Raw genomic sequence first — 27,305 nt, 5'->3', positions numbered from 1 at the left:
ATAACATCTTTTATTCCTTGGTATGATATAGAGATGTAGACTATAAACAAACACTACCCTACACCATATCGCGCGTACAGTCTGAAGATGAGAACAATTCGGAAGCAACCAAGACAACTAACAAAACTGATACAACATCAATAACAACTGGATCAAAAAAATCCACGACAAAGAAAAATACCGAGCTACGACAGAGAAAGGATAACGACACTGAATGGATGCAAAAGAACCCTGATGATGTAACAGAAAAGGAAGAATACGAAATGGATGAAAAGAAACCAACCAACAAGAAGAAAGGAAACAAGGTTAATAAAGTGAATGGAAATCCTCTACATTGGTTTGGTGTGTTGGTCTCACCTTCTTTGCGTACATCTCAGGAACATTTTCAAACAGGTAGGATGACCATTTGTGTATGCAATCACACGCGTGTGTGTAGGCGTAGGGTGATGATCATTCAAACTAACTATTTATATGTATATAATTTATCACTTTTTAAAATTTAGCTCTCACCCACTTGATTGATATGGCCAACCTTGTTCATGATATAGAAAACTTGGAACAACAATACAAGGCATTAAAAAAAGATAAACAAGCTCGGATACAAGAAGCGAATACTACGACTCTGGTGGATGATGACTGATACAGTAGTTTTATCGGCTAGTTAGATACATAATTATTTTTGGTAGTGTACTAGTTAGATACATATATTTGATACAACACTTGATATCATTTTGTTACATTGTATATATATAATAAAAAACCGGTTTTGTTTACTGATTTCTTTATTTTTGAATCGTTATGATAGCAAGGGCAATTTGTACGAACTATATATTGAAAACGGAAATGTAACAAAGATAAAAAAAAAAAAAAAAAAGCTAAAAAAGTAACTACAAGAAGAAGAGGAATTGAATGCTATAAGGAAGAAGGGGAAAATAGACAAGGTAGATAAAAGGAAACAGATGCATACCAATGATCATCAGTGTATGTTTCAAATATTTTGTTCAGGTTGGCGTAAGGACTCAAATGTTTCTTGATCAACAAGCTATATACATATATATATCGAGTCATTATTTACTGTGGAAGACGTGTCTAGTTTTTTTATTTTATTTTATTTTATTTATGTTTCCTTACCTGTAATTTGCGTCCACTATCGCGTATAACTTCATTTTGATCTCTAGGAGTGCTAGAATAAAAAAAAAAAAAAAAGAAGAAGATATTTTGTCAGTAATAGTCAAAGAACGGAATAAAGACCATATATGTAAAACTTACTCGTCCACATTGGCAATTTCATCGGTCAAGTTTCCCCAATTTCCGTAGCCTCCACCCGACTTTTTAACTGGACTACGAATATCAGTCAAACCATTTCTATATAATAGAGAAATAAAAAAAAAATATTGAATACTTAAAAAAAAAACAGAGAATAGCATTCCTTTTCTATACCTTGCTACATGTCGTTCATGCTTGTTGTTATAAACAGATTGCTTGCTTCTAGTCATATTTTATACGTAAGGGGAATTTTAAGTAATTTTTTTATAGGACGTGAGAGAGTATTTGAATATATATAGTGTGTGTGAAAAAAAAGTATAGAAAAGAGAAACAACAAAAAAAAAAGTGTCAAATGAGGTGATTTTATACCAAAAGTCGGGTGGGAAAAAAATCATGCGCCTTCTGCTTGCAATTAAGATACCGCATGGTAATAGAATAGTGGACTTTCCCTTTTTTTTTCACTATATTAGATATAATATAATGATGAAATGACCAATGACTGATTTTTATGTATTAGTAGGACAATATGGTGCTAATGGAATAATACTAGGTAAGCGAAATGTACTAATGGTTACATAAAGTGTATAAATCATTATGCCGACCCCCCACAACACCAGTATAGAGTCGAGCAGAATATCTAGCCTTTTCTCCGCGATCCTAATATGGAAGATCCCTAAATAAAACGAAACAACAGTTTAATCATCCGTTGTCTTTCCTTGTTCTTTTTCTTTCAAACCTGGAAAAATGTAACACAATGGTATGCAAGCAATTGATCCAACTAGAATTAAAAAAAAAAAAAAAAAAGTGTTGCATTAGTGTGAGCTTCCTTTTTTGGACTGAGTCTTCCCATTGTCATTTCCTTTATCCACATATATATCAATCATCATCATCCATCAAAGACATACTTACCAAAAGCTACAAATTTATCCAAATTGTCACCACCAATCAAATAGGCCATCGTTGCACAGCCAGTGGTCAATACACATCGAAATATATTTTTTAACCATCGAATACGAATATCCTGTGATCCTGATGGGCACTTTTGAAAGACACCATTTTCGATGATTTTGATAGCAGGGAAGAGCATTAGTGGAATACTATAAAAATAGACATATTAGGAGTCAAATCTTTCCACTCTTTTTTTTTTTTTTTTTTTTTTTAAAAAAAAAAAAAAAAAAAAGAATAAATGAGGATGGCTACTTGCGATAAGACAATAGCAATGGAATACAACAATTGAACAGTGATGGTCAAACCACTGGCAGGAGGGAAATTATAAACGACGGCAGCTTGAATTTGATCACCATATGCTAAATAAGACATGGAGCCGACAAGGATATAGATAACACAGATGATGATGGTTCCTAAAGAGACTACAAGAGGGAATTTATCAGGTTGTTCCATGGATTCAGCAATAGGGATGACTAAGCCAATGCCTTCAAAAGAAAAAGTAGCAGTACCGATCATCAGAGCAAAATTGGATGGATTAACAGCTTGGATATGTTTGCCAACACCATGATGAATCAGTTGAGAAGATGTAAAATAAAGCACACAGATCAGACCGAATACGATGAACATATCAGCGAGGATGACAGCCAAGGACAATTTGGCAATATGTCGTACAAGGATCAAAGGGATGACAATCAGCAATGGCATCCAAATATAGGATGCTTGAGGGATCAATACAGAACACTGAGAAAGTACATGCATCACACTCACCAGATTACCAGAGATAAAAATGAAATACGAACATACAAATCCTACTTGCGAGATGATGATGAAAAATAAAACAGTATATCGTACTCCTTGCCCATACAACCTATGACCCATGTCACCATAGGATCCACCAATCACTTGTTGTGTTTTGACTAGTCGTAAAAATGAAAATAAACAGATCGATGCAATCAACACCATCAATGCAATCGATAAGGCCAATCCTCCATTTTCGAATCTTTATATATAATATATAAAAAGGAGGGATATTAATTATCTTTTTTTTTTTTTTTAATTATAGTTTCTATTTCAATTACCCTTTTGGTAAAAATAGAACACCAGATCCAATGAAAGCCTTTAAAAACATAAACATGGCTTTTTTTGCTGATGATGTAGGATGATTTGTGTCATTGATGGATGGATCGTCCACTTGATCGATTTTTTCTTTATTATTCTCGATGGTATTGTTTTTTTTATTAGAAGATAATTTCAGTTCAGAATGATGACGACGATGATGATGATGATGATGATGATGATCCCATCTTTCACTGGCAAAATGACAATTGTACAAGGAATACGATGACACTGAATGAGTGAATGATTTTGTGCTTAAAAGGGAAGGACGTTCTTGTGGCCACTTATTGTTAGTATGATGATTTTTTTTTGATGCCAATGGAATAGTTAGATGCTCTCGACAAGATGTAGCAGAGGATGATTGCTCTGATTCAAGTGTTATTTTTTTCTTTTTTGATGAATGATCAGCAGGTGTACTGGATAAATCATCATCATCACTTGTTGTCATGATACATCAATGGTATTATGTAAAGGTTTAAAAAAAGAAAAAAAAAAAAGACAGGGAATGCAGTAAGGAAAGTAGAAAACAAAAGGTTAGGTATAGGAATTTTTTTTTCTCTCCCCTTCCCTCTTTTTCAACATATCGAAACTACCGAGCTTAATACAACTAAGATTTTTTCGGTTTTCTTTAGTCTTAAAAGTCGTGATTTCGTTAGTATATTTGAAAAGACAGGGACAATAGGATGATAATTACCCGACCTGTCAGATAGTTATCCAGAATAAGTGTCTATGCGCGGCGTTCTAAAAGGACGTGATTTGCCACTGTGTCAGATTTATCCATCAATATTTTTTTTTTTATTTTTTTTTTCCTTTTTCTTTTCCTTCCTTCTTCTTTCTTTATTTTGTACCTTACTTATAGAGCATGCTCAAACCCAACCTACATATCTTATTCCATGTTCCCGAAGGTAATAGATAACTTGACCAATGCCATTATCATATGGCTTTATGAACTCAATTTTTTTTTTTTTTGGTGATTATTCGTTTTACTCTTTAGGTTTGGAACAAATCGCGATTGTTGATCTAAAAGAGACAATTTTACCCTTTGAACTTGCTGATCCTTTGGCCACTATCTTTATTGCTGAAGAACGTACAGGGAGAGTTCATTTATTTACCAAACTCCAACAACAACATGATACAAAACTATGGCTCCAGTTTCTGATTCACGTTCCTCTACTTAGTGTTTACCATATGACGATCATCACCTCTACTACTGTTGTACCTTTTGATATTTATCACGATACTCATGCCGATGCACTTGGACAATTTGTGTTTGATGCCACCAAAGAAATACCTTGGTCTGACTACATTCCCAACATGATCAAACGAAACAATGACAGTGTATCTTCAACTACACCTACTTTTCGAGCAACATTTTATAAGGATCAATTACAGCATAGTACCAAGTCGCAAGCACTTTCGGGATGGATGGGATATGCCTACAGCCAACTTTTCCCAGACTGGAAGGTCAATTTGACAAAATATGATTACGATGTAGTGGCAGTATGGGGTCGAAGTCGTGATACAGCACTTTTGGGTCATTTTGGTATATTTGATATAGATGATAATGATGATGGTGACGACAAGAATGAACAACAGTTACAACAATTGGGACCTATTCTACTTTATATTGGATTCGATATTCCTATTCCCGACACCAAATATAGAAATCGTGTACTTTTGGGTAGAACAAGTTTGAATCCTCCTATAGCTTTTTGTTTGGTCCGTCTTGCTTGTCCTTTACCTGGTCAGATCATCCTAGATATGTGTTGTGGCACAGGTATGTATAAATGATCTATTAATGGATGTTTATTGAACTGACTGTCTTTGTTTCTTTATTATGTAGCAACTATTCCTATTGAAGGTAAAAAAAAAAAAAAAAAAAAAAAAAAAGAAAAGGAACTCTTATCAGGATGATTATTAAGTTTTATTATTTTTATTCTTCTTTTTATTATTATAACTGGACGACGATTTTTATATGAATAGGTGCATCCAAATATCCAGATACGCTTTGGATCGGTGGTGAAGGTAAATACATAAAAGAGAAAAAAAAATGATATCAAAAGAATTGTTGATTCAATATCTTTTATATATATATTTAGTCGTTCCGAAAACACTTTGTATCAAGGCCAAAGAAAATAGGCAACACGCTGGTGTCCAGAATGTGGAATTGATACTCAGTGATAGTCGAAGGCTGAATTTTAGACCCGAATGCATTGATACCGTGATCTCAGGTACATCATACTTGTTTTCTTTTCCCCCCTTGAAAATTATATATATATATTTCTAATTTTATTTTTATAATAGATTGGCCATGGGGTGTTCGGGAAGGATCTTATTCTACCATCACAAAGGTAACAATCCGGGAAAATGTATATATAGAAATGATTCTAATAAAAAACTTTATTATATATATATAGTTATATCCCAAGTTTATGCGTCAACTAGGAAAGGTGTTACGTCAAGGTGGAAAGGCATATATAGTATCACAAGGGAATAAACTGATGCAAAGGACACTAGATTACGATTGGGTACAAAAGATGTTTAGTATAGAAGAAAGTTTACCTATAGCTATTGGTGGATTAGGTGTTTGTGTTTATATTTTGAAAAAGAAATAAAAATCCTTGTTTATCTCATGTTCTCAAATGATGTCTGAATGAATAAAATTGATTGGTGGGGGTGAATGTTGAAAGTTTATATATATGATGATGAACAGAGTTTCGGGTCCACGTGATGGCACTCTTTTGTCTTATTTTTACCAATGATTTGACAGCATGTGCTGGTAAATAAAAAGTAGATCTTTTTTTTTTTTTTCTTATCGTCATTTTCTCTCCAATCATTTTGCATTTTTAACTGACTATTGATCATTATGTGGTGGTGTGAGGGTTCTCCGCATGAGGGGGGTAAGGCGGGAGAAACAACAAAAAAAAAAAAAAAAAGAAAAAAAAAAAGAGGAAGAGCCAAGCATCGGACTCTTAATCCTCGGATGACCCAATCAGGACCACACGTGTCAAAAATACTTCAACATGATTGGCAGTTGAACTTGTTTTGAATGCCTTAACACGCTTGATCTTTCTTTTTTTCCATTGGAAGATACATAAAACGAGATATGATTTTCCTCTATTCTTTTTTTTTTCTTTCTTTCTTTCTTTCTTTCTTTCTTTTTTCTTTTTTTTTTTTATTATTATTTTTCTTCATCATGTCATCACCAATTGCCTCCTCTCCTTTAAAGAAACGGCGTCGATCCTCCTCGTCCTGTGATGAATCATCGAATAAACGACCATCCATTAGTCAATCAAGCTCAGCATTGGCACCTTTACCGCCACCTATGCTTTCAACCAACCATCCAGCATCACCATCATCGTTAACTCCAGGTATTGCTTATTATCCTGTTTATACTACACATACTGGTCATTTTTATATTGCATCACCACCATTACATCCTTCGTCACCATCACACCCTACCAAGATTTTACCTAAACTCCCTACCTTACCACCCTCTCCTACTCCTTATACATTTTATCATCCATATCCATCATCATCATCATCATCATCTGATTATCCCATCACGACGGCCGATCAACGAGAACAAGCAAGAAAAGTATCACATAGTGCAATTGAAAGACGACGACGAGAAAGAATCAATGACAAGATCATGCAATTGAAAAAATTGATCCCCACCTGTGCCGATCAAGATAATCTACACAAGATGTCCATTTTACAAAGTGCCATTGATTATATCACCTATCTTAAACAAGTCGTACCTGCTACCCATCCAACGCCTCTGCCTGTCCAACGTCGCTCCATGTTACCAAAGGAAGTCGAGCCTTATACCAATCAATTCAGTACAAGACCTGTCTCGCCTCCCTTATCCAATGATGATGATGATGACCATCATTCTTCTTTGAAACCAAGTGATCTCTTATTATCCACTCCTTCTTCCACCAAAAATATGAGCTTAAAAAACATTTTATGTTAGTTCTCTTTTTTTTTTTTTTTTTTTTTTTTTGTTTGTTCATAGTACCTATTTATCTATCTATTGATTCAATAAAGCTATCTGTTATTTTGATGTATATACATATGTTGAATGTCCAAAAATGGAGTGTGTGTACAATAAGTTTATTATGATGATTTCTTTGTAAAATATAATTAAAACTGACTAATTAAATTAATATCTACTTTTGATGCGAGAGATACAAAGGAGAGGGGAATAGAATGAATATAAAAAAAGGGTGAATCATAAGATCTACATGTTCAAAGTACGTTTTGTCTAGGCCGAATCCAAAAGAAAATAGGTGATGAAGAAGTGTCCCAAACAAATCGATTCCGTCCTCGCGAATGATCAACCTTCTCATTGGTACTATCTGTCGTCAAGTGATTGCGTTGACGTATCTGAGGAAGAGATAAAGACGAAGCATTCACCATGCCTGATGGTGTCATATCAGAACGGAGGGAAGAAGAAGAAGAATGATGATGTGGTGAGACGGCAGATGACGAGTTCAGGGGAAATGCTGATGTTGGGAGTGTTTTGCGATGTTGATTTTGGTGCTGCCACGGTCGAGAATCCAATCCTATTCTAACTACAGGTCCAACTTCCTTTGTCATGCTTGGTGGATGATATTTCAATAACTTTGTCAATCGCCGATGATTCGTCATATTTTGCTTATCCTTGTCGTTTTGTTCGAGATTCATGGTCGGCGACGCCATCGGAGGAGTATCAATCAATAAGTATTTCAATGACTTGAACCAATCTGAATATGCTCCATCATCTGTACACTGAATCTTGAGACCACGGTGAGACGTTTGGATATAGAAACTTGGGATTTTTTCATTACGAATGATCACAAAAGATTCAATCATCACTAAATAAAAGTCATCAACAAAAAAAAAAAAAAAAAAGATGAGTAGCTTGTTTATTTTTCAAGGATAAAATAATAATAATAATAACAATAACTTGCCACATTTTGTACTATATTCGCATCCATCTAGACCGGGTTCTTGATTGCTCCAGTATAAAGTCTTTGAATAAGGATGTAACCAAAAGAATCGCTTATGTTTCTTTTCAGAGATACCACTCCCTACCACCTTTCTTGTATATTTCCAAATCCAATCACCAATCATCGTTCTTGTCAACGCCCGTATACATCTTTTATTATCATCTTGACCAGTAAAATGTGGTTGTGGTGTTACACTATTTCCAGTATCCGTCTTTTTACTGCCATCATCATTGTCATGAATGATCCCTAGTTGTTGTGATGGTGAATCCTTCTTCCTTGCTGATTGATAAATATAACTTTCTGTGGCTAAAAGTGATCCATAGTTAACTTGCTCTTTCTTGTCTTCCTCCGAATTGATATGTTGAACTTGTACCACTTTTGATAGCGATGTATCGTCACCTAACTGATGATCATTGTTATTGTTATCATTGATACTGCGTGGGGGTTGCGTAGTAGACTTCATTTCCATGATTTCATTAAGATTGGTTTGAGTCGGAAGCGTAGTGCATGACCATTTCCTTGCTATTACTCGTGGAACAACAGATAATGAATCATAATTGTTTCTGTAGCTGTTACTTATAGTATGTTCGTTATTGCCGCTATCTCGCTGATGAATGGTATTGCTGCTGTCATTATCATCACTACCTTCGCCATTTGTGGTATTGTAGTCATCCCTATCATTACCATTATCGTTGTTGTTGTTGTTGTTGTTGTTGTTGTTGTTGTTGTTGTTGTTGTTGTTGTTGTTGCTGCTGCTGCTGCTGCTGCTGTTGCTGTCATGACAATCGCCATCGTTTATTCTTTTGATGCTTTGACCATTTTCATTCTTGTTTGGATACAGTTTGGAGAAAATATCGTTCACGTCATTGGAGCCAGCCAAAGAGAGTTCATCACCAAGTGATAGACAATTCTTTCGATAGGTACGAGCTTCTTGCGTCATAACACGACCACGTTTTTGAGAATTTGGGGCACAAGCAGGAGTGGATGTTGAGGTTGTCATTTTGGAAAGAGAGTGATGTACAGAAGAGGATGTTGAAAGTGACGGTAGTAGAGTTGATGTTGTGACGTCCGAAGAAGAAGAAGAAGAATAAGGTAATAAATGATCATCGTCATCCTTTTCATTCTCTTCAATGGTTTCTTGAGCTTGACGCCATAAGGTTTCCATTTCAGTCCGTTTTTTTCGCTCATCTTCCAAAGAGTGCTGTAAGGATTGTATAGTGTCATTAGCGCGCTGTAAAGAGGCTTGAAGTTCCATATTGGCATTGATGAATTCATCTTGTTGTTGTCGATACCGAGTATTTCTGATGATGGGTGCTGAGAGTGGTGGAAGTGAAGTGGATGATGGTGATGGAACAGATTGAGATGGTATCAATAGAGGTGGATGCGGTAAATTTGAGAAGTCTAGTTGAGGGTCAGCAGGTAGACTATAACGATAGAGAGCAGAGGATGAGTCCGTTTGAATGGATGAACGTGGACGATCAATGAAGGATACATGGGAAGTATTGGTCATGGTTTTATTGCTAGACACCTGACGTTGTAATGCTGCGAGTTTTCTGCGAGTGATAGCCAAATCCAGTTTATCTTGCTCTGCACTTTGAATCGTTTCTTGCCAAGTGGTTTGTTGTAGTTTGAGTTGTTCTAGTTCATGTTTGAGTTCATATTCTTGATCGGCGAGTCGCGCATGATCAGTCAAAGTACGTTGTATTTGTTGTTGTAGATCATTGATAACCTGATTCAGTTCTTGCTTTTCCAATTCTAAATTCCAAATTTCTTCTTTGCCGCGTTCTATATCATCCACATCATCATCGTTCAAAAAAAAAAGAAAGAATGCATGAATAAAGGAGATAAAAAAAAAAGAGAGAGAAAAAAAAAAACAAAAGAGAAAGATGAACTTTTTCTATTGTGGCAATATCAAGTCAAAAAAAAAAAGGGGGGAAGAAATTTCATAAAGGAGAAGGAAACTTACCCAATTGGTCTGAACGTTGTTTTAATTGATTTCTGAGCTGGTCGATTTCTTGATAACAATCTGCTTTTTCCAATGTAAGACTAGTCAGGGAGTCATTCTTTTCTTGAAGGAGGCCTTGCAGTTTCTGTACTTCTACCAATAAACCGTGTCCAATTTCAGTAGCCAATTCAATATCCCCTTGAGGACGATTCTGCGCCAAGAGTGAGCAATATGTATTGGACTTCATCACCCGTCGATTATGTGAAATATTGTTATAACCTGTGGATAATGTTGGTAATGGGTTGGCCTATTGTATTTTTTTTTTTTTAAAAAAAAAAAAGAAATCATTTCAATTTATGTTCGGGATCATGCAATTTTTCCTTTTTTTGTACTACAGCTTACTTTGAATACTGTACTATTTTCTTGAGAGGATTCAACTACGAGATCATCTTGAAAGGATATTGACTATTTGAAGAAGAAGAAGTCTCTTATTTAGTTTTTTTTTTTTGTTTTCTTTCAAAAAAGTTTCATGCTACTTTTTTTTTTTTTTTTTTTTACCGATGTTACAGGAGAAGAGGAAGTTGAGCGCGTCATGGGGAATCAAAAGGAATTCAAAACGCCACTAAAACAGTAATAAATAGTAATTACTGTGTTATGAAGGTAAAGAAAAGTAAAAATAAAACTACTTGATAGGGTAGTTAAAATCCACCCCTGAATAGTTGTAGAATGAAAAGGAGAAAAGAAAGAAAAATAGAACAAAACTTGACCTTATTAATTGACCTTACCGGAGAATTAAATCCCACACAAACTGATAGTCGCCCTGTTTTTGTCATTCCACGGTGAAAAAAAAAGATTTTTTATTTTTATTATTATTGTTATTATTATTATTATTTTTATTATTTTTATTATCATTGAAAAAAAAAATGAAATAGCTAAAAGTAAAAATGATGGACAAAGTAGAAATGAACTACCAGAGTAAATATGTATATATTTATAATAAGAATAATCAAAGAAAGTGAATCTAAATAAATGTATATATATATATATATATACTGTGTTTTCAAATTATTTTTTTTTTTTTTTTTGCCAGATCACGAGAAATAGTTTCGTGATGTTATAAAAGTATCGGTCTTTCCCAAAATGGATGTCGCATTACTACTTTTTCAGATATAAATATGTCACAAACGTATTGATTGATGATTGATGATTGATGATGATATAGTATATTAATCATTCTCTTCTCTTTTTTTTTTTTTTTTTTTGAAATCTCTCTTGGTGTTCCGAATTCAAAGTAAATAATTAACCCGTATACAGCGACATACATAAATATGTTATCACCTCTTAGGAGAATGTATTTAATACAGAGAAGTCAAAATAAATATATAAAAAAAAATGGATATGTTGACTAAGTATATATATATTTTTTTTTCTGTTATTCAAAAATATCTTATACTCAATGGAACTACTACCAGTCCTTTTCTTCTTTCTTCTTGTATTCAATTTGGATTATGCAACAATTATCTTTTTTTGTTCTATCCTTACAATATTTTATTTCCTATTTTCGCAACACCTTATTTTTGAATTTCGTCATTTATTATTGAATAAAGTGTAACAATGCATGAGAGTAAAAAAAAAGAGAAAAAAAGGATCAAAATATAAAAAAGATAAAAAAACATAACTAAACAATATACATTTAAAGATCTATCCTAACCCCTAATAGTCAAACCACGTTCAGTTCCATTCCTATTTGCCCGACCAGTCTTATCCACATGATCCAGACCCAAAGCATCTTCAAACGTAAATTGATGTTCGCTTAACTTATATGAATCTATAAAAAATATATATATTATTATTATTCATTCTATTTCCCCCCTAAAATAATCATTTCTTACCATCTTCTAATGGAGTTGCAGAGTAAGTAGATACAATGCAAACCTTGACTTTGTTCCAATCCTTATCGTTCATACCAGTACGAAGTTGAAGTCGTTTCTTGGTTTGTTCCAAAGGTTCATCCTTGATAATCAAAAACTTGAAGGGCACCGAGTGTGTACGAGAGATATCACGTTGATAATGATATACAGTGGTCAGAACATCTTCTTCACCTTTTAATAATTCTTCATCAGGAATTTCTTCAGCATAGAGTTGACCAGTTTCAGAAATGGTGGAGATCGGGTCTGTCATACCGAATTCACGATGGAATCGATGATTGATTGCTTCAAATACTCGTACTTGTCGTGTTCCTTGATTCGATTTGAATTTAGCATTGCGTGCTTCCAGTTGATGTAATATATCACTAATTCGGCTTTGCTTGGGTAGGAGGAATTCTTCATATGTACCGTCACTGAGTGTTGGGGAGAACCATGTAATCTTGATCAATCGATTATTTTCTAGTTCTGTCAGACTGATGTCTAGTACTTCATAGGTCAGTTTGCATAAAGTGGATTCCATATGGTAATTGGATTTCTCAATATCAGCCAGAGTGCCATTGGGATACCTTCTTGTTTTTCTATCATCTTTGCCACCAGGAAGATGAAGCATGATTTTATCTGGATCTGCGTTTAATTTTTCCGCCACCTTGGCCACCACTTGTTCATATGTCATTGTTGTCTGTAAAACCAGGTCAAATTCCATATCAGGGTTACTTTCAGCAGGATAGAATCGTACAATCCTCTTATGGTAAAGGAAATTCATATAATCAGGAACAGATGCACAGAGATCGCGACTTTGTAAATCGTGGATTCTAATTCAATAGTATATATATCAAAAAACAAATTAATCTTCGCCTGTTCTTTTTTTTTTTTTTTTTTTAAATATCACCATCGATCCTACTTACTCAGCTTCACTAAGACCCTTTTGGATACAAATAATATCACCATCTTGGATTTCCGATTGTGAGAATGTCTTGTCCGTATCCATAAGTTCAATCATTTCAGGTTTGATTTCTTCATAGAGAACTAATTCAGTATCAGGAGCAAATCCAGCCATTTCATTCAAACTTTCAATGATAGAAGCCACCTTTGCGAGCTTAGTCACATACATTTTTCCAATACCACTAAATAAAGTTTAAAGAAATAAAGGATTTAATAATTTTTAATCAGTAAGTAATACCTTTTTTTTTTTCTAAAAATCATACCAAACATCTTGAGTGAAAGGATCGAATAATTTGATAAATACCAGAATTTTGGTTGCTACCTTAGAAGGAAGAGGAGGGAACGCGGGTTGGCCATATGGATCAAAAATGGTTGGTGTTTCAATATACAGACGTAAATTGATTTGATTTGCCAGGTGTCTTTGACGTACATCATCTAGAGCTGTTATTGCATGACAAGCAAAAAAAAAAGGTTCTTTTTTAATAAATGACATTAATACTGTCAAACGAATTCGTTCTTTATCTTTTGACTGAACTTACTGCTATTCATTTCTTCATCAGGGATTGGAGTATCAGGTCGTATGGTTCGATTCTGACGATTCACCAAAAACCAAGGACGGAAATGTGTTATGGGTAATCCAAGTTCAGTAGCCAAATCTTGTTTGAATTCACCATATGTTTGATCTTTTCGTACATGAAGTCTGCGACAGAATCGTTCATCCATAGTCTTGTCTTCAGCAAAGCTTACAAAATCGAGTCCATGATTATTTTCAAAAGATTTGTCCGATACAATCTACACATATCAATAATAATAATAATAATAATAAATATTCATCAGTCAGTTTCTTATCTTGTATTATTTTTATAAAGTACTATCCTTACCATCACAGGCATAAATAAGTGTTGTTGTTCTTTTTCACGTCGTCTGCGTTCTAAAACCTTTTGTTCTTCTTCTAAACGTTGAGCTAAAATGAAGAATCATAATCAATACATATTATCACTTTCTAATTTTGATTATTATTACCTAAATGTTGAGGAATATCATTTTCTGTCACCGATGCCAAAATTTCGTTCATCATAGATCTGCGAATGTACACCAACATGTAAGCATTTGTCCATCGTTTGAATGTTCGTCCGTTGTTCTTTACATTCAGAGCTCCAGCAGCTTCACCACCATAGTTTTCTTCCAGAACTTCTTTGATCGTTGAAGGCACCACACGATCATCATCAAATTTCAGCCATTTGCCATCAGCAGTTGGTTTAACAAAAGCAAAGTAGTGACCACCACTAAGATCACCACTATGAACCAAGACACTATAACAAAAACACAAAACAAGCATTAGATCATTTGATAAAAATGATAATAATAATGATAAAAGATTGAATTCATTCATTTTACCCGTGTAAAGCATATTCATGAGAAATAGATTTATCAGCTGATTCATCCAGGTAAGGTTCCAAATCTATTGAAAGTGGGAATTCATGACGATCATTGATCTAAAACACACACAAATGTATATATATATGTTAGTCAGAGGAAAAGTTTGACAGCTATCACTTTTCTATTTCTTACCTTAACCATGGTATCACGCATAATATCATATTCAAAACGCTTTAGTTGCAAATGTAACACAGGAGGAAAGCTTTCAAAGATTACACCCTTCTTTGCGTCTTGTAGACCATAACCTTCAGCGTGATATTTGTTGTCCCCTTCCAATGTTTCTTCAGCAATGTAATCTTTAAAAGAATGTTCGAGATCCTTGCATCCTTTCACGTTCAATTGAATATCTATATGATAAAAGAGATGTTAGATCTATGATCAATCAGTAGAAAGTAATCATTTTACCATAATAATCTTCAGATCGAGAAGATTCATAATCCACATTGATACATTTGATATAACTTTTCATTTTTCCAAGAAACAATTTCTTGATCGCACCGTCAGCAGGAGTATTCTATAAATGATTGTCATTAGCGCTCTTTTTTTTTTTTCTTGATAAACATATTTGTTTTAATTTACCTTCATTTTGGCTTCCAAATTATCTTGCAAAACACGATTGAATTCTTGTACGTCATGTTGCATAAAGGCATCCAAGGAATCCCATCCAAAAGATCGAGTCAGTTCCGTCGTGCCTATAATATATATATATATATAAAGAAGATAAATGAATATATATATATATATATAATATGTGACAATAGACGCAAATTAACTTACCCACAGATGAGTTATTGAATTGTAAGTTATAAAATACCCGTTGTAATGCCAAGGCCACACTTTTTGTAGGTTCATCGTTTTCAGTTGGAATTTGATAAACAGCCTTCCGGAAATAATTCGTACAATACAAAGATTGGAATAAAGAGTTCATATAGCAAGTAGCGCCTTGATTTTTCAATCCTACATAGCCTGTCATTTTCTTGGAATCATAACTATTATTAAATACATTGTAATTTTAGTAAAAGATGATCTATACATATGTGTATAAAACTTACTTTTGGAAGTTGTGCCATAATACACCGGTGGGATCCTTAAATACTCGTACAATTGAAGTGATACGTAAAGCATTGTTTTCGATATAACTGTTGTTGGTGAAATTTGCCAATTGTTTAAATTCCATAAATTTTGTAAATCCCCAGTCAGATTCGTCAGCATGGAATCGATGTTGTGCACCTAATAAAAACAAATGATAATATCCATTAATATCTGTATGAATCATGTAAAGTAAAATACTTACTGTGTACAGAATAAAATGTTGGATCTGAAGGTTTGGAAATACATATAACGAATTGAGCACAGGCATAGTTATCAGGATTTCCACTTTTTGCGTCCGAAAATTCCAAATAAACTGAGACAGCTTCTCGCTGGTTGTTGCCTCTGGGGAATAGTAGTACGTTCCTATGTTTGTTTCAAGCACAACATTAAAAAAAAAAGATGGTACCAAGAATGGGATGAGAAAAAAAAAACAAAGAAATACGTCAGTACATTAACGTCATGTCATAATATATTATTATATATCTTACCAACGATAACCACCCACTGTAAAAATAGGACCTTGTACGCGTTCTGGTAAACCAGCCCAATCTGTAATTTCCCATTGTTGACAATTGGTTTCGATGACTTCTTCGTCGACTTGAGCTAATACTTTATTGGCAATGGTTTCAACTTTTTTCAAAAAAGGAAGAATAATATAGAGTGAGTTCAAATAAGTGAAAAAAAAAGGTAGGTCTAAAAAACAAGACTTTATTTTCGATACTTACAGTCAGTTACAACTGATACTTTTTGGTCCATAGAAGCTTCAACTTGTTCAAGATCGGTTGATACTTCATTGGGTTCATAAGGAGGAACTTGTTCTTGGGTCATCTCTTGGTCTTCCTATAGGATGGCAAAGTAATTAAAAGAGAGGAACAAGTTAATATATTTATTTGTTTTTTTGTGTTTTTTTTTTTCTTTTTTGTTTTTAATTCACTTACGTCTGTAGGTTGCATGACAGATGTTGGTGTACTAGTTTAAATTATATTAACAAAAGTAAATATATATATATATTATACTATATTATATATATATATAAATACTATATATATATAAGATAAAGAATGAAATGGAAAAAAAGAGAAAGGAAAGAAAGAAAAAGAAACTTTGCCAAGTCTCACTGTCGCGAATGACAAAAAAAAAATAAAATTAAAACACCGTCTATTTTTTTTTTCCTTCTTCTCTCTCTCTTTTATGATATCCACTACGACCAAAACGGCAACGGAAACTCTTGATTGTAAGTAAATGACCTTGTTTCAATTACTTGATATTAACAATTAATTTTATTCATTAGTATGTTCTGATTATCTATGTGGTTTCTGTCCTTATGACCTTTACAAGTAAGTTAAGCTTATATATCGAAATATATAATTATTGACTTTTTTTTTTTTGTCTGATAGAGATACAGTATGTTTTATTTTGTATATGCAAAAAAAAGTTTCATTGATCACTTTTTCTTCTTGAATATATATATATAGAAAATAATTCCAGCCACTTGTCCAAGGACTCATTCTGACGAAGCTAAGCAAGTATACTATGAAAGTGTCAGTAGCAACCCAGAAATATCACTCTTGAATGAACATTTAAGAAGCTTGGAAAATCACCTAGAAGAAAAAGACAAACGAATAGAACAAGGACGGATATGGATGGCAACACAAACTGGGGATAATTTGGAGGCATTAGTAAGTTTTTTGGATTAAGCTTTGTTTGATCAGTAACAAATATTCACTCTCTTTTTAATTGATAGGAAAATGAGATCATACAAATTGAATTGGATACCGCTAAATATGAAAAGCAAATACATACAAACGACTTTACTCCCAATCAAAGGATACAAAATCAACTAATAGAAAATCAAAAACGACTTCAGGTAAAAGCTTTTATTTTTATTTTTATTTTGTCTTATTATTTTTTTTTTTAAAAAAAAAAAAGATGAATTGTTAACTAATCCTTTTCTTTTATGAACAGGAACAATTGCGACAACTATCAGTACCACCTACAGAAAATAACGAACAAGAATTGAATATTTGTGATACTGATGGTTGTTTTCTGAAATCAAACATGACAGATAAAGAAATGGCTCAACATGTATCATCACCAGTAAGTTGGAAAAATAAAAAATATATAGTTAAATTCAGCGAGTATATGTATTCGTAGGTTCATCAAGCATACATCAAAATACAATCAAAGACAGAAGCAATAAGGCAACAATTGACCAACAGACCTACTATCAAGTTTTGATCCAATTCTTCGTAGTTTGAATGTAATTTTTATTTTTATTTTTATTTTTTATTTTTCTCTTTTTTTTTTTAATACTTCCTCTTTTGTTTTCTTTTTATATATATATATATATAATAAATTCATTCTTTGATATTCATGGTATTATATATATATATATTCCATTATTTATTATCATCATTAACTCTTTTGTTCATTTATATATAGGCTGACGAAAGTAGAGAAAACTTACTTGCTGGAGCGGCTACTATATCTGCAGATACAGACCTTGAAAGTGGACAAACGCGACCTCTACCTCAACAACAACAACAACAACAACCTACTACCAATGCTGTTAGAGATTATTTTGAACAATCAAGGTATTATTTGAAGAAGAATTATCAAATTACCTGAAAGTTATTATTTTGTAACTGACTTTTTCCTTCCTTCATAGTCATCCTATAGCTGCCTTTTTTTTCCTGGTGTTTCGATTAGGTGCACTTCTCATGTATTTACTAGGTTCCATTTTTACAGACAACTTTACTTTGGTTTTTGTTATTACCATTCTACTACTTGCTTTTGACTTTTGGACAGTAAAAAATGTCTCTGGGCGTTTACTTGTGGGTCTTCGTTGGTGGAACGAGATTCAAGAAGATGGTTCTAACAAGTGGGTATTTGAAAGTGCCAATGTAAGTTAGCATCCTACTATCATACTTTTGTAACTATATCGTTTTTTTTTTTTCTATAGCCGAATCGACATATCAATGCTGCGGATTCTCGTTTATTCTGGACAGTATTGTATGGTACACCTGTTCTATGGGTTTTGTTTGCGTTAACTTGTATATTCACTTTCAAGGTGTCTTGGTTAGTTATTGTGGTAGTAGCTATCATCTTGAATATGGCCAATGTTGTAGGTTATACTCAATGTGACAAGGATGCAAAACGAAAATGGGCAACTGGTATGGCTGCTCAATCTGCTCTTGGTACTTTGACTGGTAGTGCTGGATTCGTTGGAAAAGCTGTTACTTCAGGTCTTGGCAAGTTCTTGTCTTCTCGATAAAAAAAAAAAAAAATAGAATCACTAGCTTGTCCTGTTACATTATTATTCCTCTCGATCTCTACTTTCCCTCCATGTCTCTCATACTTTATTCTTTGTATAGTTTTCCTTTCCTTTCCTTTATTCCCCCCTCCCTACTTTTACTCACCCACTTACCTTCAAATTTTTATCTTATGTAGTCTCCTTCCCTTATTTTTATTTTTATCAATAAACCTTTGGGAAATTAAGGATGTATTAAGTATCTAATTTATTTGGATAATGTAGAAGATTGACTTTGTTGGAACATGATCTGGTTGATCTACGTGGTCAAAGTGCTTTTCACCTTTGGCTATTGTAGAAGGATGACGTTGGATGATGTAATGATGAGTAATGATGTTATATGATTTGATGAGTACTGAATATGATAATCTGTTGATGATATGATTGATGGATATGACTGATGAATACCATAGATAGATATTAATATGAAAGGATGATATATGACGGTAGTTGTTTACTTGAAGATGATGATAACAATAATAACGCTAGTGTTAGTGGAGCATGACTTATTGATGTAAAGAATATAAAGGGATAATATATTAGAATCACTACAAATAATCTACACTATGGAAGAGAAAGCAACCATCATCGCAAGAAAAAGATCATCAACAAATTTTATAGATACTAAACAAAGTAAATTTATTTTCAAAAACGAAAGGTTTCAACTATAAAAAAAAAAAGAAGGGGAGTTGGTATACACACAGATAAAATAAATCTCTAAAAGAGAAAAGGAAATAAAGAAGTATACTATGGGGGGAAAAGGATGGAGGGAATTGAGGAGAAAAACAAGACTATATAAACCAACAGATATTGAAAAAAAAAATATAAAAACACAAAAAAAAAAAAAAAAAAAAAAAACAGATATGTATATAATATGTAGATATGTAAAATGTATGTATGTCAACTATATATGTATGTTCTAACAACATCCACCTTGTTTTTGATCTGAGGAAGGTTGAGTAACAGAGATCGTTTCACCAGCAGTAGGACGTACAACATCATTGGAGGATTCAAGGGCTTTGTTGGAAACAATACGATAGATTTCTAAACAGAAAAAAGAAAAATGAAAAGAGAGTGAATAATAAAATAAAGTTATTATATTTATTATTATTATTACCAGTTAAAATACGTTGAAAAGCCAATTCAACGTTGCTAGAATCCAAAGCAGAGGTTTCGATAAAAGAAAGACCATTATCAGCAGCAAATTGTTTGGCTTCTTCAGTAGATACAGCACGTAAATGTCGCAAATCACTCTTGTTTCCAACCAACATGACAACAATATTAGAATCAGCATGATCACGAAGTTCCTTGAGCCATCGATTCACATTTTCATAGGTAGCATATTTAGCAATATCATAGACTAGCAAAGCACCTACTGCACCTCGATAGTATCTATAAATTATAATATTGTGAGATACATTCTTAATAATAATAATAATATATAAACTTACGCACTAGTGATGGCACGATAACGTTCCTGTCCAGCTATATATAATAAATATATGTCAGATCTAACCCCTTCTACCCCTGATTCCCCTCTTTTTTTTTTTTTTCTTGATTATTCTTTTGTTTTCCAAATATTTTTTTTTTTACCTGTATCCCAAATCTGAGCTTTGACAGTCTTGTTATCTACTTGAACACTTCTAGTAGCAAATTCTACACCAATAGTACTTTTGGATTCCAAATTGAATTCATTTCTAGTGAACCGAGCCAAAAGATTGGTTTTACCTTTTTTTTTAAAAAAAAGAAAAATAAAATAAAAATAAAAATAAATAAAGAAGAGTCAAAAAAAAATAATATAAATGGTTTTCCTTACCAGTGCCGGAATCCCCAATCAACACAACTTAGAAATGATGAAGAAAAAAAAAAATAGAAAAAGAAAAGAAAGAGAAAGGTTAGAGAATATGATAATTATCAAATAAACATATTATTATTTTATAACTTACCTTTAAAAAGATAGTCATATTCATCATCTCTACTCATGATGATAACAAGAAATAAATAAAAAAAAAGAAAGAAATAAAAATAAAAAAGAAAAAGTGAAAGAGAAGGAGTGACCCAAGTTTCGCGATTTTTGAGTTTTTTTTTTTTTTTTTTTTTTCTGGTCTACACTGTATTATACTCCGCTCCAGATGATGAAAGGCAACAAGAATAATCTTTACAATAAAACAGACAACATTCATATCAAAATCAAAAGGAGACTTTTTTTTTATTTTTATTTGAAAATCATAATGAAAATTAAGTATATGATGATAGTAGAAAAGGAGGAGGTATAAATGTCAGATTTCATATGTTTTGCAAAGGAGAAAAAGAGAAAAAAAAAAAAAAATAGTGGGACGGGGTTGAATTCACCGCCGATTTGTAAACCTTTTTTCCAAAAGAAAAACAATACTATTTTTTTTTCTTCTTCTTTTCTTCTTGTTTATTTTTTTTTTCTTTTCTTCTTCTATTTGATACATTCTATTAGATATAATATAAACTATGTATGATTCTACTAATCAACGAAACAAAGCAATTTGGGCTGGTTCACTAGCTTTACTGACCGTTGGTAGTCTTGTTTATTTTACTATGCTCCGAAAATCTGAAGGTAAACGAGAAGGAAAACTTATACTTTCATGAAGATATGTATATATGACTCGGTTTATATATATATATATCATATATATATATACATATGGATGTATGGGCATATATATGTATATATGCGTTATGTGTGGGTGGGTTGGATGTTTTGCATAGACGTGCCATGTTATATTGAAAAACAAAAAAAAAAATCTTTTGACTAAGTATATACTTTTCTTTTATATTTCTTTAGATTCTTCCAAACCTACTAAAGATTCCAAGTCTCGTGAAATCAACAAAGAAAGATCAATCAAGACTTCTGACAGCAAAGGTAAATAAGAATGGAACTAGGTCAAAAAGAAAAAAAAATAAAAGAGGAACTAGGGAGAGGGAAAAAAAAAAAGAAGAATATAGATCATGAATAAAATAAGAGATTTGACAGGGGGTGTAAAACGTTACTTTTTTTTTGATTTTCTATTCATATTACTTTTTTTTTTTTTGAACTTAACTCTGGAAACAGTGAAGGATGATGTTCCGCAACAAGGTGACGTTCCACAAGCCAAAGCCACTGTTACATTGAGAGAAGAAATCACGGAAACCGTTGACATCTCATCCGAACCTTGTAAAATAGATGAAGAAAAGGAAACTTTGATCACTTCTATTACTACTGCTGCTGCTACCATCACTGACGATGTTACTTCAGATCAACAAGACGAACAACTAGAAGAAAAATCACCACTTTTAACGGCTGCACCATCTACCTCTACTTCATCCGATATTAGTACGTCTCTTTTGAATGAACAACCTACCGAACTTACTACTCCTGTATCAACAAATGACAACATGACTACTTATGATAACAGTAACTTAAATGGAAATGATGTAAATGGTTATTGGCAACCTCCTGCCACAAACGGTACCTTTCAACATAGTATGGGTTGGCCAGAATTGTTCCCTTTGCAACAACAACAACAACAACAACAACAAGAAGTAGAAGAAAGTAAACAACATACCAGTGCTAATGACATCAATGACAAGGATACCGCCAATGATACTACTACTACTACTACTACTACTACTACTGCCACTGGTGCTACTGATGCCATTGCTACTGATACTACTTCTGCTACTGCTACTGTCTCTAATGGGGAAAAGAAACGACATACTAAGAAGCGCATGACTCGTTTGGAACAAATCGATCAACAACGTCAAAATTATGTACCTACTATGAAATCTAGATGTAACTGGTGGCCTAACTGTACCAACAAGAATTGCAAATATCATCATCCTCATCAACCTTGCAGGTAATTTCAATCAATAAGAGAAATATCATATGAATTAACTTTAATATTCCAATAGATATGGTGATATGTGTCTTTACAATGAACGATGTATGTTCTTACATCCATGGGATTATGAAGAACCTGTTCGACATTCCAAACAGCAACAACAACAACAACAACAACAATATCAACAATATCAATATCAACAATTATCTCAATATACAAGCAACCAAGAATAATGAATGATTCCTATCGTTTCCCCCTTTTCTTTTTATATATTGTTGTTTATTGATTTCATTTTATACACCTGTTATTATTTGTTTCTTTTTACTATCTTGTTTTATTTAGCTCCCTCCCCTTTACATCTTTTGTGAATATATTTCTCTCATGTGAATAAGTTCATCCGACTGGTACACCTTCTCATCCTGTCATCCTATCACTCTCATACAAAAAAAAAATCCCATCCTTGTCCAGCCACCTCCCAAAATAAACACATCATATACATCTTACGCCATTCTTTACAGTATAGTATAGTATTACTTTTTTTTTTTTTTACTCGAAATAAAGAAATAGATTTTTAAAAGAAAAACAAACAAAAAAAAAGACATCCTATATATCCAAATATTTTATGTCCAAGTACAAAGGAATCAAATCATGGTTTATTCAATAAATATCAAAAAAAAAAAAAAATCGCTTAAGTTTGATTCAAACTTCCTGTTGCTTTTTCATCACTAGAAGAAATAGGAGTACTTGATTCATGTGGATGTGTGTCCGATGGTGATGATGGTTGTTGTTGTTGTTGTTGTTGTTGTCGTTGTTGTACTCTTTCCGCTAATTGTTGTTGATGAGATTGTTGTTCCAAAGCTGCTTCTTCAAACAGATCATGAATCTTCAACCATAAATTTTGTCCAAATGATTTCCATGCCACCGTTGCACAGAGCAATTCGATCAACATGAATAGGATAATGAATGTAATAGCAGTAGGAATACGACGGTGATACATATAATACCTATATAATAACAAATAAAAGTTGGTTTATCAGTATGAACAATATAAAAGATTATTATTTATTCCCCTTTCCTCTTTTTTTTTTTTCCTCTCCATCATTATGTATATTTACCGTAATCCTCTGAAATCTGCACGAACACTCAACTGAGCATCATAAATTTGAAGAGTGGGACTAGAGATTGTAACAGCAGCTTGAACCACAGGTTTTGACTAGATGGGAAAAAAAAAACGACACGGATGAATGATTATATATATCCAATTATTATTATTATAACGATCTTACCTTTTGTTCTACATAGCCTTCGATCAATGGGACGGTAATGATTTGACTTTCTTCTGTAAATCCAATAAGTAAAGGCACAGCCTTCGCAAGTACATGTAAAATGCGTTGTGTATGTGATTGGTATCGAAGAATGGCCTAATGGAAATGGGAAAAAAAAATCATACATATATATATAATGCATATGTCCAGTATATCACCCAAATACCCACTCTTGTATATACCATTCTTATTTCAAAACTTACCGGACGACTTGATTCAGATACCATTGTTCCATCTTGAGTCAAAAGTTCAGCATGCACCATAAAGTTTCCCAAATCAAAATTGATATCAGAAGTTGGCACGTGAAGTTGTACAAAAACGTCGTATGCTTGTTCATGACGAAGGGGCTAATTAATATAATATAAAAAGGACAAATGAGTATTAAAATAAAAAAAAAACTATTCATTTAGAGGATATTCATTCTTTTCTAATAGTTATTGAATAATACTTACCGCATTTTGATATCCATCCGTCAGATCAATAATCGCTTTGGGTTCTACAGAAAGACGTTGATCGACATGACCATATTGGAAAAAGATGGGTTCGCTATGTAAGGTGCGAGGAACATATTGTTGATAAAAAGTGAGGTAGGCAGTGATACTTGTCAAAAGAATCCATACAAATACAACCATAAAGATAGCTGACTTGATCATAGTACGTTGTGCTTTTGGAGCAAAAATCACACGAAGAATAGGTGTCGCTAGTTTCTTGGCTACTCGACCTAATGCAAGAGCAGCTGGATGCCATTCGAAAGGAGGTAGTTCGTCGTCGCTGGATGATTCTGTATTGGCCGGATTATCATCATCATTATGCCGATGTATTGAAGAATGTTCTTGTACATCCGGGGAATGAGAAGCTTGACTATCAATAGAGCTGTGGTCATCAAGAAACGCATCGTTTTCGTCATAGGAAGGGACTACTTGGAATCCATTGTCACGCTATATAAATAAATATAAAAAAAAAGAGTTAAGGAGCTGTTTAGTTAAACTAGTTAAAATGTAACTTACTCCTTGCCGTGCTGGTAATGATTGACTCATGGTATGATGTTGGAATTAGAAAAGTACAAAAAAAGAAAGAAAGAAAGAAAGAAAGAAATAAAATAAAATAAAAAATAAATTATGAACTTGAAACGAGAAAGACGATCCACGTGAAAAAAAAAAAAGTAAACACCCCGACGACCCTCACCACTCCCAGTAATTCAAAGCATCCCCATTATCTTGACCCTGAGTATTATTTCAAATATTTTTTGTCGTACAGGCCAAACAAAGTACTTCCAGTATTTGACAATAAAAATGGAGAGAACTATCGTGTTTCTTCATCCTTCGTTCAAGCAGGAGAGCAAGCTTTGTATTTTCATTTCTCGTTCAAAAATCATCATCATCACACCGTATAGGCACCATTAACAAAAGATATGTATATTATCTATGATTACTTCTTTTGTTAGTGGATCAAAAAGATAGCTTGTCGACAAGGCGTAGAAAACCGCAGAAAGGGCTCATCAGATAAGAAATCTTTAAATTCCATTTTGAGATTTAACTCCAATCAGATCATAAAACCACTACTAGTAAAACATATGTAATATCATCTATAACTACCTTTTTTTTTATTAATGTCAAAGCTCAGATACCACTGAGATGTCGCGTTAAACTATAAAATTTGAAAAAATGGGAATTTCTTCTGGTTTCAGGAACTATATCATCAAATGTATTTCATATAAAATACCCTATTTATTGTCGACATAAAAAAATGAAAATAAAACTATAATATAACCCTAAAAGTCTTTACTACTACTATAGGAAGGAAGATAGTGCCGTCGCCAATATTCATAATCCCAATCATGATCTTCCAGTTGTCTCTTATCTGCTATCCAAACATAAACTTGACATGATACTTGCTTCTTATCATCAGGTTCTTCTTTATCCAGTTTTTCAGATAACATTACTGTTGTAGTATATCGTTGATATTCCTAACAAAAAAAAAAAAAAAAAAAAAAGTTAGGTTGTCAGCTATAAAGTCATATTTCATCATTACTACTTACGTCACCTTCATAGTTATCCAAAGCATCCACATCCTTCAAACTGAGTCCTTTGCAGAGTATCCCTTGAACTTGATCATTCTTATTTTCAGATGCCAATATTCCAGGATAAGTAGCGTGTTTCACAGCATAACGTCGATATCCCTATCACCAGATAACAGTACAAAATATGAGGAAAACAGTAATATTTCAGTTTTATATATATTCGCATTCAGGATAGTCATTGTTGTCGATAGATATAGGTTGTCATGATGTTGTTTGTTGAATTCTAGTTCACTCTTCACTATCCATATACCTTCAGCACAGCTGGCTCGAGTTGTAACGTGTTGAGTTTGTTTTTCTTGATAACCGCATCAGCCTTTCTGCCACAAAGGACTAAAGAAATCAAATTAGTGTCTAATTCAACACATCCCTTTTTATTTTATTACCGTCACCAATGACTTCTTCTGCCATCAAAGTACCATAAAAATAACAAGCTTCTGTCATGAAACGAGATATCTCCAACGAAAAAAAAAAAAAAAAAAAAAAAGAGGGAATAAAAAGAAGATGCCTCCTTCCAGTAACGGACGAAAAAGAAAAAAAAATGCGGGTCCTGAAATCAGAACATTTGTGGAACAATATATTCCCTAATTGTGGACGCCTTCAAGCCGATGAAAACTTATGGTTGCTGACATACAATCATGTAGGTGGCAACAAATTAGCAAACGTACAGGATGACATGGATTTGTTTTATAGGAAGATCATTGCAATAAATTTACGTTTAGTCAAGATCATTGTCGTCATTTCAAGTTGAATTGTAGTTATGAGATATCATCATCATCATCATCATGATCAATGGAGAAACTGCATCATCAGCTGCATAAAAATGTGAATAATAAAAATACAGCGGTTTTTCAAACGAATGAGGTAATTTGGAGGCATACAGGAGCGATATCAAAGAGGTGGATTGCGTTATTTTATTTTATTTGTTCATGATTCTGCAATAGATGGGATAAATGGAAATTAGTTTTCGTTGAATGGTTACCGTGAGAAATGAGGAAGGATTCTGGATCTTTGGTAACTGAAATGAGTTTCATGTGATCCCTCCTAAATGTTTTCCATACTATAAATGTA

The 27,305-nt window shown here is 33.2% G+C and overlaps 14 protein-coding genes across 14 annotated transcripts; 6 read left to right on the top strand and 8 right to left on the bottom strand.

The window, feature by feature from the left end:
• Positions 1-37: 37 nt before the first annotated feature.
• BX664DRAFT_195937 (uncharacterized protein) lies at positions 38-805 on the top strand. The gene is made up of 3 exons (XM_051540091.1): positions 38-136; positions 207-393; positions 504-805. Exons 2-3 carry the CDS (start codon positions 219-221, stop codon positions 638-640), a joined length of 312 nt encoding a protein of 103 aa, XP_051397088.1. The 5' UTR covers positions 38-136; positions 207-218; the 3' UTR covers positions 641-805.
• Positions 806-1,190: 385 nt separating this feature from the next.
• BX664DRAFT_340664 (uncharacterized protein) lies at positions 1,191-1,591 on the bottom strand. The gene is made up of 2 exons (XM_051546860.1): positions 1,441-1,591; positions 1,191-1,365 (listed from the first exon to the last, which is right to left on the bottom strand). The coding sequence occupies exons 1-2, from the start codon at positions 1,494-1,496 to the stop codon at positions 1,266-1,268; spliced, it is 156 nt and encodes a 51-aa protein (XP_051397087.1). The 5' UTR covers positions 1,497-1,591; the 3' UTR covers positions 1,191-1,265.
• A 51-nt stretch (positions 1,592-1,642) lies between these two features.
• On the bottom strand, positions 1,643-3,822 carry BX664DRAFT_361691 (transmembrane amino acid transporter protein-domain-containing protein). The gene is made up of 5 exons (XM_051548255.1): positions 3,294-3,822; positions 2,471-3,214; positions 2,172-2,363; positions 2,003-2,044; positions 1,643-1,939 (listed from the first exon to the last, which is right to left on the bottom strand). The coding sequence occupies exons 1-5, from the start codon at positions 3,776-3,778 to the stop codon at positions 1,924-1,926; spliced, it is 1,479 nt and encodes a 492-aa protein (XP_051397086.1). The 5' UTR covers positions 3,779-3,822; the 3' UTR covers positions 1,643-1,923.
• Positions 3,823-4,061: 239 nt separating this feature from the next.
• Positions 4,062-5,960, top strand: BX664DRAFT_340660 (S-adenosyl-L-methionine-dependent methyltransferase). Its single transcript, XM_051546859.1, has 7 exons — positions 4,062-4,235; positions 4,325-5,107; positions 5,174-5,191; positions 5,314-5,355; positions 5,430-5,561; positions 5,635-5,681; positions 5,748-5,960. The coding sequence occupies exons 1-7, from the start codon at positions 4,193-4,195 to the stop codon at positions 5,943-5,945; spliced, it is 1,263 nt and encodes a 420-aa protein (XP_051397085.1). The 5' UTR covers positions 4,062-4,192; the 3' UTR covers positions 5,946-5,960.
• A 550-nt stretch (positions 5,961-6,510) lies between these two features.
• On the top strand, positions 6,511-7,306 carry BX664DRAFT_302324 (uncharacterized protein; the record flags this gene model as incomplete). The annotated part of the gene is made up of 1 exon (XM_051542426.1): positions 6,511-7,306. Exon 1 carries the CDS (start codon positions 6,527-6,529, stop codon positions 7,304-7,306), a length of 780 nt encoding a protein of 259 aa, XP_051397084.1. The 5' UTR covers positions 6,511-6,526.
• Positions 7,307-7,419: 113 nt separating this feature from the next.
• BX664DRAFT_340659 (meiotic cell cortex C-terminal pleckstrin homology-domain-containing protein) lies at positions 7,420-9,073 on the bottom strand. The gene is made up of 2 exons (XM_051546858.1): positions 8,286-9,073; positions 7,420-8,189 (listed from the first exon to the last, which is right to left on the bottom strand). Exons 1-2 carry the CDS (start codon positions 8,791-8,793, stop codon positions 7,582-7,584), a joined length of 1,116 nt encoding a protein of 371 aa, XP_051397083.1. The 5' UTR covers positions 8,794-9,073; the 3' UTR covers positions 7,420-7,581.
• Positions 9,074-10,185: 1,112 nt separating this feature from the next.
• BX664DRAFT_195834 (uncharacterized protein) lies at positions 10,186-10,940 on the bottom strand. The gene is made up of 3 exons (XM_051540090.1): positions 10,828-10,940; positions 10,672-10,734; positions 10,186-10,576 (listed from the first exon to the last, which is right to left on the bottom strand). Exons 1-3 carry the CDS (start codon positions 10,861-10,863, stop codon positions 10,268-10,270), a joined length of 408 nt encoding a protein of 135 aa, XP_051397082.1. The 5' UTR covers positions 10,864-10,940; the 3' UTR covers positions 10,186-10,267.
• A 900-nt stretch (positions 10,941-11,840) lies between these two features.
• On the bottom strand, positions 11,841-16,743 carry BX664DRAFT_340645 (uncharacterized protein). The gene is made up of 17 exons (XM_051546857.1): positions 16,610-16,743; positions 16,397-16,511; positions 16,160-16,301; positions 15,874-16,034; positions 15,632-15,809; positions 15,357-15,568; positions 15,159-15,271; positions 14,985-15,093; positions 14,712-14,926; positions 14,538-14,635; positions 14,163-14,452; positions 14,021-14,103; positions 13,679-13,931; positions 13,403-13,580; positions 13,103-13,321; positions 12,162-13,009; positions 11,841-12,097 (listed from the first exon to the last, which is right to left on the bottom strand). The coding sequence occupies exons 1-17, from the start codon at positions 16,622-16,624 to the stop codon at positions 11,976-11,978; spliced, it is 3,351 nt and encodes a 1,116-aa protein (XP_051397081.1). The 5' UTR covers positions 16,625-16,743; the 3' UTR covers positions 11,841-11,975.
• Positions 16,744-16,872: 129 nt separating this feature from the next.
• Positions 16,873-18,204, top strand: BX664DRAFT_195716 (uncharacterized protein). The gene is made up of 8 exons (XM_051540089.1): positions 16,873-16,905; positions 16,963-17,008; positions 17,071-17,075; positions 17,147-17,350; positions 17,416-17,538; positions 17,637-17,768; positions 17,826-17,931; positions 18,114-18,204. The coding sequence occupies exons 2-7, from the start codon at positions 16,996-16,998 to the stop codon at positions 17,907-17,909; spliced, it is 561 nt and encodes a 186-aa protein (XP_051397080.1). The 5' UTR covers positions 16,873-16,905; positions 16,963-16,995; the 3' UTR covers positions 17,910-17,931; positions 18,114-18,204.
• On the top strand, positions 17,974-19,178 carry BX664DRAFT_285627 (Golgi apparatus membrane protein tvp23). The gene is made up of 4 exons (XM_051541678.1): positions 17,974-18,047; positions 18,114-18,265; positions 18,340-18,574; positions 18,634-19,178. The coding sequence occupies exons 1-4, from the start codon at positions 18,045-18,047 to the stop codon at positions 18,943-18,945; spliced, it is 702 nt and encodes a 233-aa protein (XP_051397079.1). The 5' UTR covers positions 17,974-18,044; the 3' UTR covers positions 18,946-19,178.
• Positions 19,179-19,839: 661 nt separating this feature from the next.
• On the bottom strand, positions 19,840-21,015 carry BX664DRAFT_302315 (small GTPase). The gene is made up of 6 exons (XM_051542425.1): positions 20,928-21,015; positions 20,798-20,824; positions 20,575-20,709; positions 20,433-20,466; positions 20,099-20,373; positions 19,840-20,025 (listed from the first exon to the last, which is right to left on the bottom strand). The coding sequence occupies exons 1-6, from the start codon at positions 20,962-20,964 to the stop codon at positions 19,901-19,903; spliced, it is 633 nt and encodes a 210-aa protein (XP_051397078.1). The 5' UTR covers positions 20,965-21,015; the 3' UTR covers positions 19,840-19,900.
• Positions 21,016-22,595: 1,580 nt separating this feature from the next.
• On the top strand, positions 22,596-23,390 carry BX664DRAFT_340632 (uncharacterized protein). The gene is made up of 2 exons (XM_051546856.1): positions 22,596-22,847; positions 22,903-23,390. The coding sequence occupies exons 1-2, from the start codon at positions 22,720-22,722 to the stop codon at positions 23,063-23,065; spliced, it is 291 nt and encodes a 96-aa protein (XP_051397077.1). The 5' UTR covers positions 22,596-22,719; the 3' UTR covers positions 23,066-23,390.
• Positions 23,391-23,438: 48 nt separating this feature from the next.
• On the bottom strand, positions 23,439-25,320 carry BX664DRAFT_340631 (putative adipose-regulatory protein-domain-containing protein). The gene is made up of 6 exons (XM_051546855.1): positions 25,165-25,320; positions 24,610-25,095; positions 24,361-24,504; positions 24,119-24,253; positions 23,948-24,045; positions 23,439-23,836 (listed from the first exon to the last, which is right to left on the bottom strand). The coding sequence occupies exons 1-6, from the start codon at positions 25,192-25,194 to the stop codon at positions 23,521-23,523; spliced, it is 1,209 nt and encodes a 402-aa protein (XP_051397076.1). The 5' UTR covers positions 25,195-25,320; the 3' UTR covers positions 23,439-23,520.
• Positions 25,321-25,864: 544 nt separating this feature from the next.
• Positions 25,865-26,709, bottom strand: BX664DRAFT_340628 (Butirosin biosynthesis, BtrG-like protein). The gene is made up of 4 exons (XM_051546854.1): positions 26,621-26,709; positions 26,488-26,567; positions 26,196-26,336; positions 25,865-26,123 (listed from the first exon to the last, which is right to left on the bottom strand). The coding sequence occupies exons 1-4, from the start codon at positions 26,676-26,678 to the stop codon at positions 25,929-25,931; spliced, it is 474 nt and encodes a 157-aa protein (XP_051397075.1). The 5' UTR covers positions 26,679-26,709; the 3' UTR covers positions 25,865-25,928.
• Positions 26,710-27,305: the final 596 nt, after the last annotated feature.

This window comes from Halteromyces radiatus (assembly GCF_025201355.1).
Source record: "Halteromyces radiatus strain CBS 162.75 chromosome Unknown BX664scaffold_8, whole genome shotgun sequence".
Classification (NCBI taxonomy): Eukaryota; Fungi; Mucoromycota; class Mucoromycetes; order Mucorales; family Cunninghamellaceae; genus Halteromyces; species Halteromyces radiatus.
This window is presented reverse-complemented; position numbering and strand designations above follow the sequence as displayed.

Bases quoted from the DNA above. Each gene is read 5' to 3' on its own strand.
- BX664DRAFT_340659 (XM_051546858.1), bottom strand. From the start codon at position 8,793: ATGGAAATGAAGTCTACTACGCAACCCCCACGCAGTATCAATGATAAC. The intron at 8,190-8,285 runs GCAAGTTATTGT...ACTTTTATTTAG, and splicing joins CGAATATAGTACAAAATGTG to TGATGATTGAATCTTTTGTG.
- BX664DRAFT_195716 (XM_051540089.1), top strand. The intron at 17,351-17,415 runs GTAAGTTTTTTG...TTTAATTGATAG, and splicing joins GGGATAATTTGGAGGCATTA to GAAAATGAGATCATACAAAT. The intron at 17,769-17,825 runs GTAAGTTGGAAA...ATGTATTCGTAG, and splicing joins CTCAACATGTATCATCACCA to GTTCATCAAGCATACATCAA.
- BX664DRAFT_195937 (XM_051540091.1), top strand. From the start codon at position 219: ATGCAAAAGAACCCTGATGATGTAACAGAAAAGGAAGAATACGAAATG. The intron at 394-503 runs GTAGGATGACCA...TTTAAAATTTAG, and splicing joins TCAGGAACATTTTCAAACAG to CTCTCACCCACTTGATTGAT.
- BX664DRAFT_340660 (XM_051546859.1), top strand. From the start codon at position 4,193: ATGCTCAAACCCAACCTACATATCTTATTCCATGTTCCCGAAG. The intron at 5,562-5,634 runs GTACATCATACT...TTTTTATAATAG, and splicing joins CATTGATACCGTGATCTCAG to ATTGGCCATGGGGTGTTCGG. The intron at 5,682-5,747 runs GTAACAATCCGG...ATATATATATAG, and splicing joins CTTATTCTACCATCACAAAG to TTATATCCCAAGTTTATGCG.
- BX664DRAFT_340631 (XM_051546855.1), bottom strand. From the start codon at position 25,194: ATGAGTCAATCATTACCAGCACGGCAAGGA. The intron at 25,096-25,164 runs GTAAGTTACATT...TTATTTATATAG, and splicing joins CATTACCAGCACGGCAAGGA to CGTGACAATGGATTCCAAGT. The intron at 24,505-24,609 runs GTAAGTATTATT...TATATTAATTAG, and splicing joins CGGATGGATATCAAAATGCG to CCCCTTCGTCATGAACAAGC.
- BX664DRAFT_340664 (XM_051546860.1), bottom strand. From the start codon at position 1,496: ATGACTAGAAGCAAGCAATCTGTTTATAACAACAAGCATGAACGACAT. The intron at 1,366-1,440 runs GTATAGAAAAGG...TCTATTATATAG, and splicing joins CATGAACGACATGTAGCAAG to AAATGGTTTGACTGATATTC.
- BX664DRAFT_340632 (XM_051546856.1), top strand. From the start codon at position 22,720: ATGACTCGTTTGGAACAAATCGATCAACAACGTCAAAATTATGTACCT. The intron at 22,848-22,902 runs GTAATTTCAATC...ATATTCCAATAG, and splicing joins CATCCTCATCAACCTTGCAG to ATATGGTGATATGTGTCTTT.
- BX664DRAFT_302315 (XM_051542425.1), bottom strand. From the start codon at position 20,964: ATGAGTAGAGATGATGAATATGACTATCTTTTTAAAG. The intron at 20,710-20,797 runs GTAAGGAAAACC...TTAAAAAAAAAG, and splicing joins GATTGGGGATTCCGGCACTG to GTAAAACCAATCTTTTGGCT. The intron at 20,467-20,574 runs GTAAAAAAAAAA...TATTATATATAG, and splicing joins AGCTCAGATTTGGGATACAG to CTGGACAGGAACGTTATCGT.
- BX664DRAFT_195834 (XM_051540090.1), bottom strand. From the start codon at position 10,863: ATGACGCGCTCAACTTCCTCTTCTCCTGTAACATCG. The intron at 10,735-10,827 runs GTAAAAAAAAAA...TTCTTCAAATAG, and splicing joins CCTCTTCTCCTGTAACATCG to TCAATATCCTTTCAAGATGA. The intron at 10,577-10,671 runs GTAAGCTGTAGT...AAAATACAATAG, and splicing joins AAAATAGTACAGTATTCAAA to GCCAACCCATTACCAACATT.
- BX664DRAFT_340645 (XM_051546857.1), bottom strand. The intron at 15,569-15,631 runs GTAAGTTTTATA...ATTTAATAATAG, and splicing joins TTATGGCACAACTTCCAAAA to TTATGATTCCAAGAAAATGA. The intron at 14,636-14,711 runs GTAAGAAATAGA...TGTGTGTTTTAG, and splicing joins TGCGTGATACCATGGTTAAG to ATCAATGATCGTCATGAATT.
- BX664DRAFT_285627 (XM_051541678.1), top strand. The intron at 18,266-18,339 runs GTATTATTTGAA...CTTCCTTCATAG, and splicing joins GATTATTTTGAACAATCAAG to TCATCCTATAGCTGCCTTTT. The intron at 18,575-18,633 runs GTAAGTTAGCAT...TTTTTTCTATAG, and splicing joins GGGTATTTGAAAGTGCCAAT to CCGAATCGACATATCAATGC.
- BX664DRAFT_340628 (XM_051546854.1), bottom strand. From the start codon at position 26,678: ATGACAGAAGCTTGTTATTTTTATGGTACTTTGATGGCAGAAGAAGTC. The intron at 26,568-26,620 runs GTAATAAAATAA...TGATTTCTTTAG, and splicing joins AGAAGAAGTCATTGGTGACG to TCCTTTGTGGCAGAAAGGCT. The intron at 26,124-26,195 runs GTAAGTAGTAAT...TTTTTTTGTTAG, and splicing joins TGGATAACTATGAAGGTGAC to GAATATCAACGATATACTAC.
- BX664DRAFT_361691 (XM_051548255.1), bottom strand. From the start codon at position 3,778: ATGACAACAAGTGATGATGATGATTTATCCAGTACACCTGCTGATCAT. The intron at 3,215-3,293 runs GTAATTGAAATA...TTATATATAAAG, and splicing joins GTTCTATTTTTACCAAAAGG to ATTCGAAAATGGAGGATTGG. The intron at 2,364-2,470 runs GCAAGTAGCCAT...CTATTTTTATAG, and splicing joins TCCATTGCTATTGTCTTATC to TATTCCACTAATGCTCTTCC.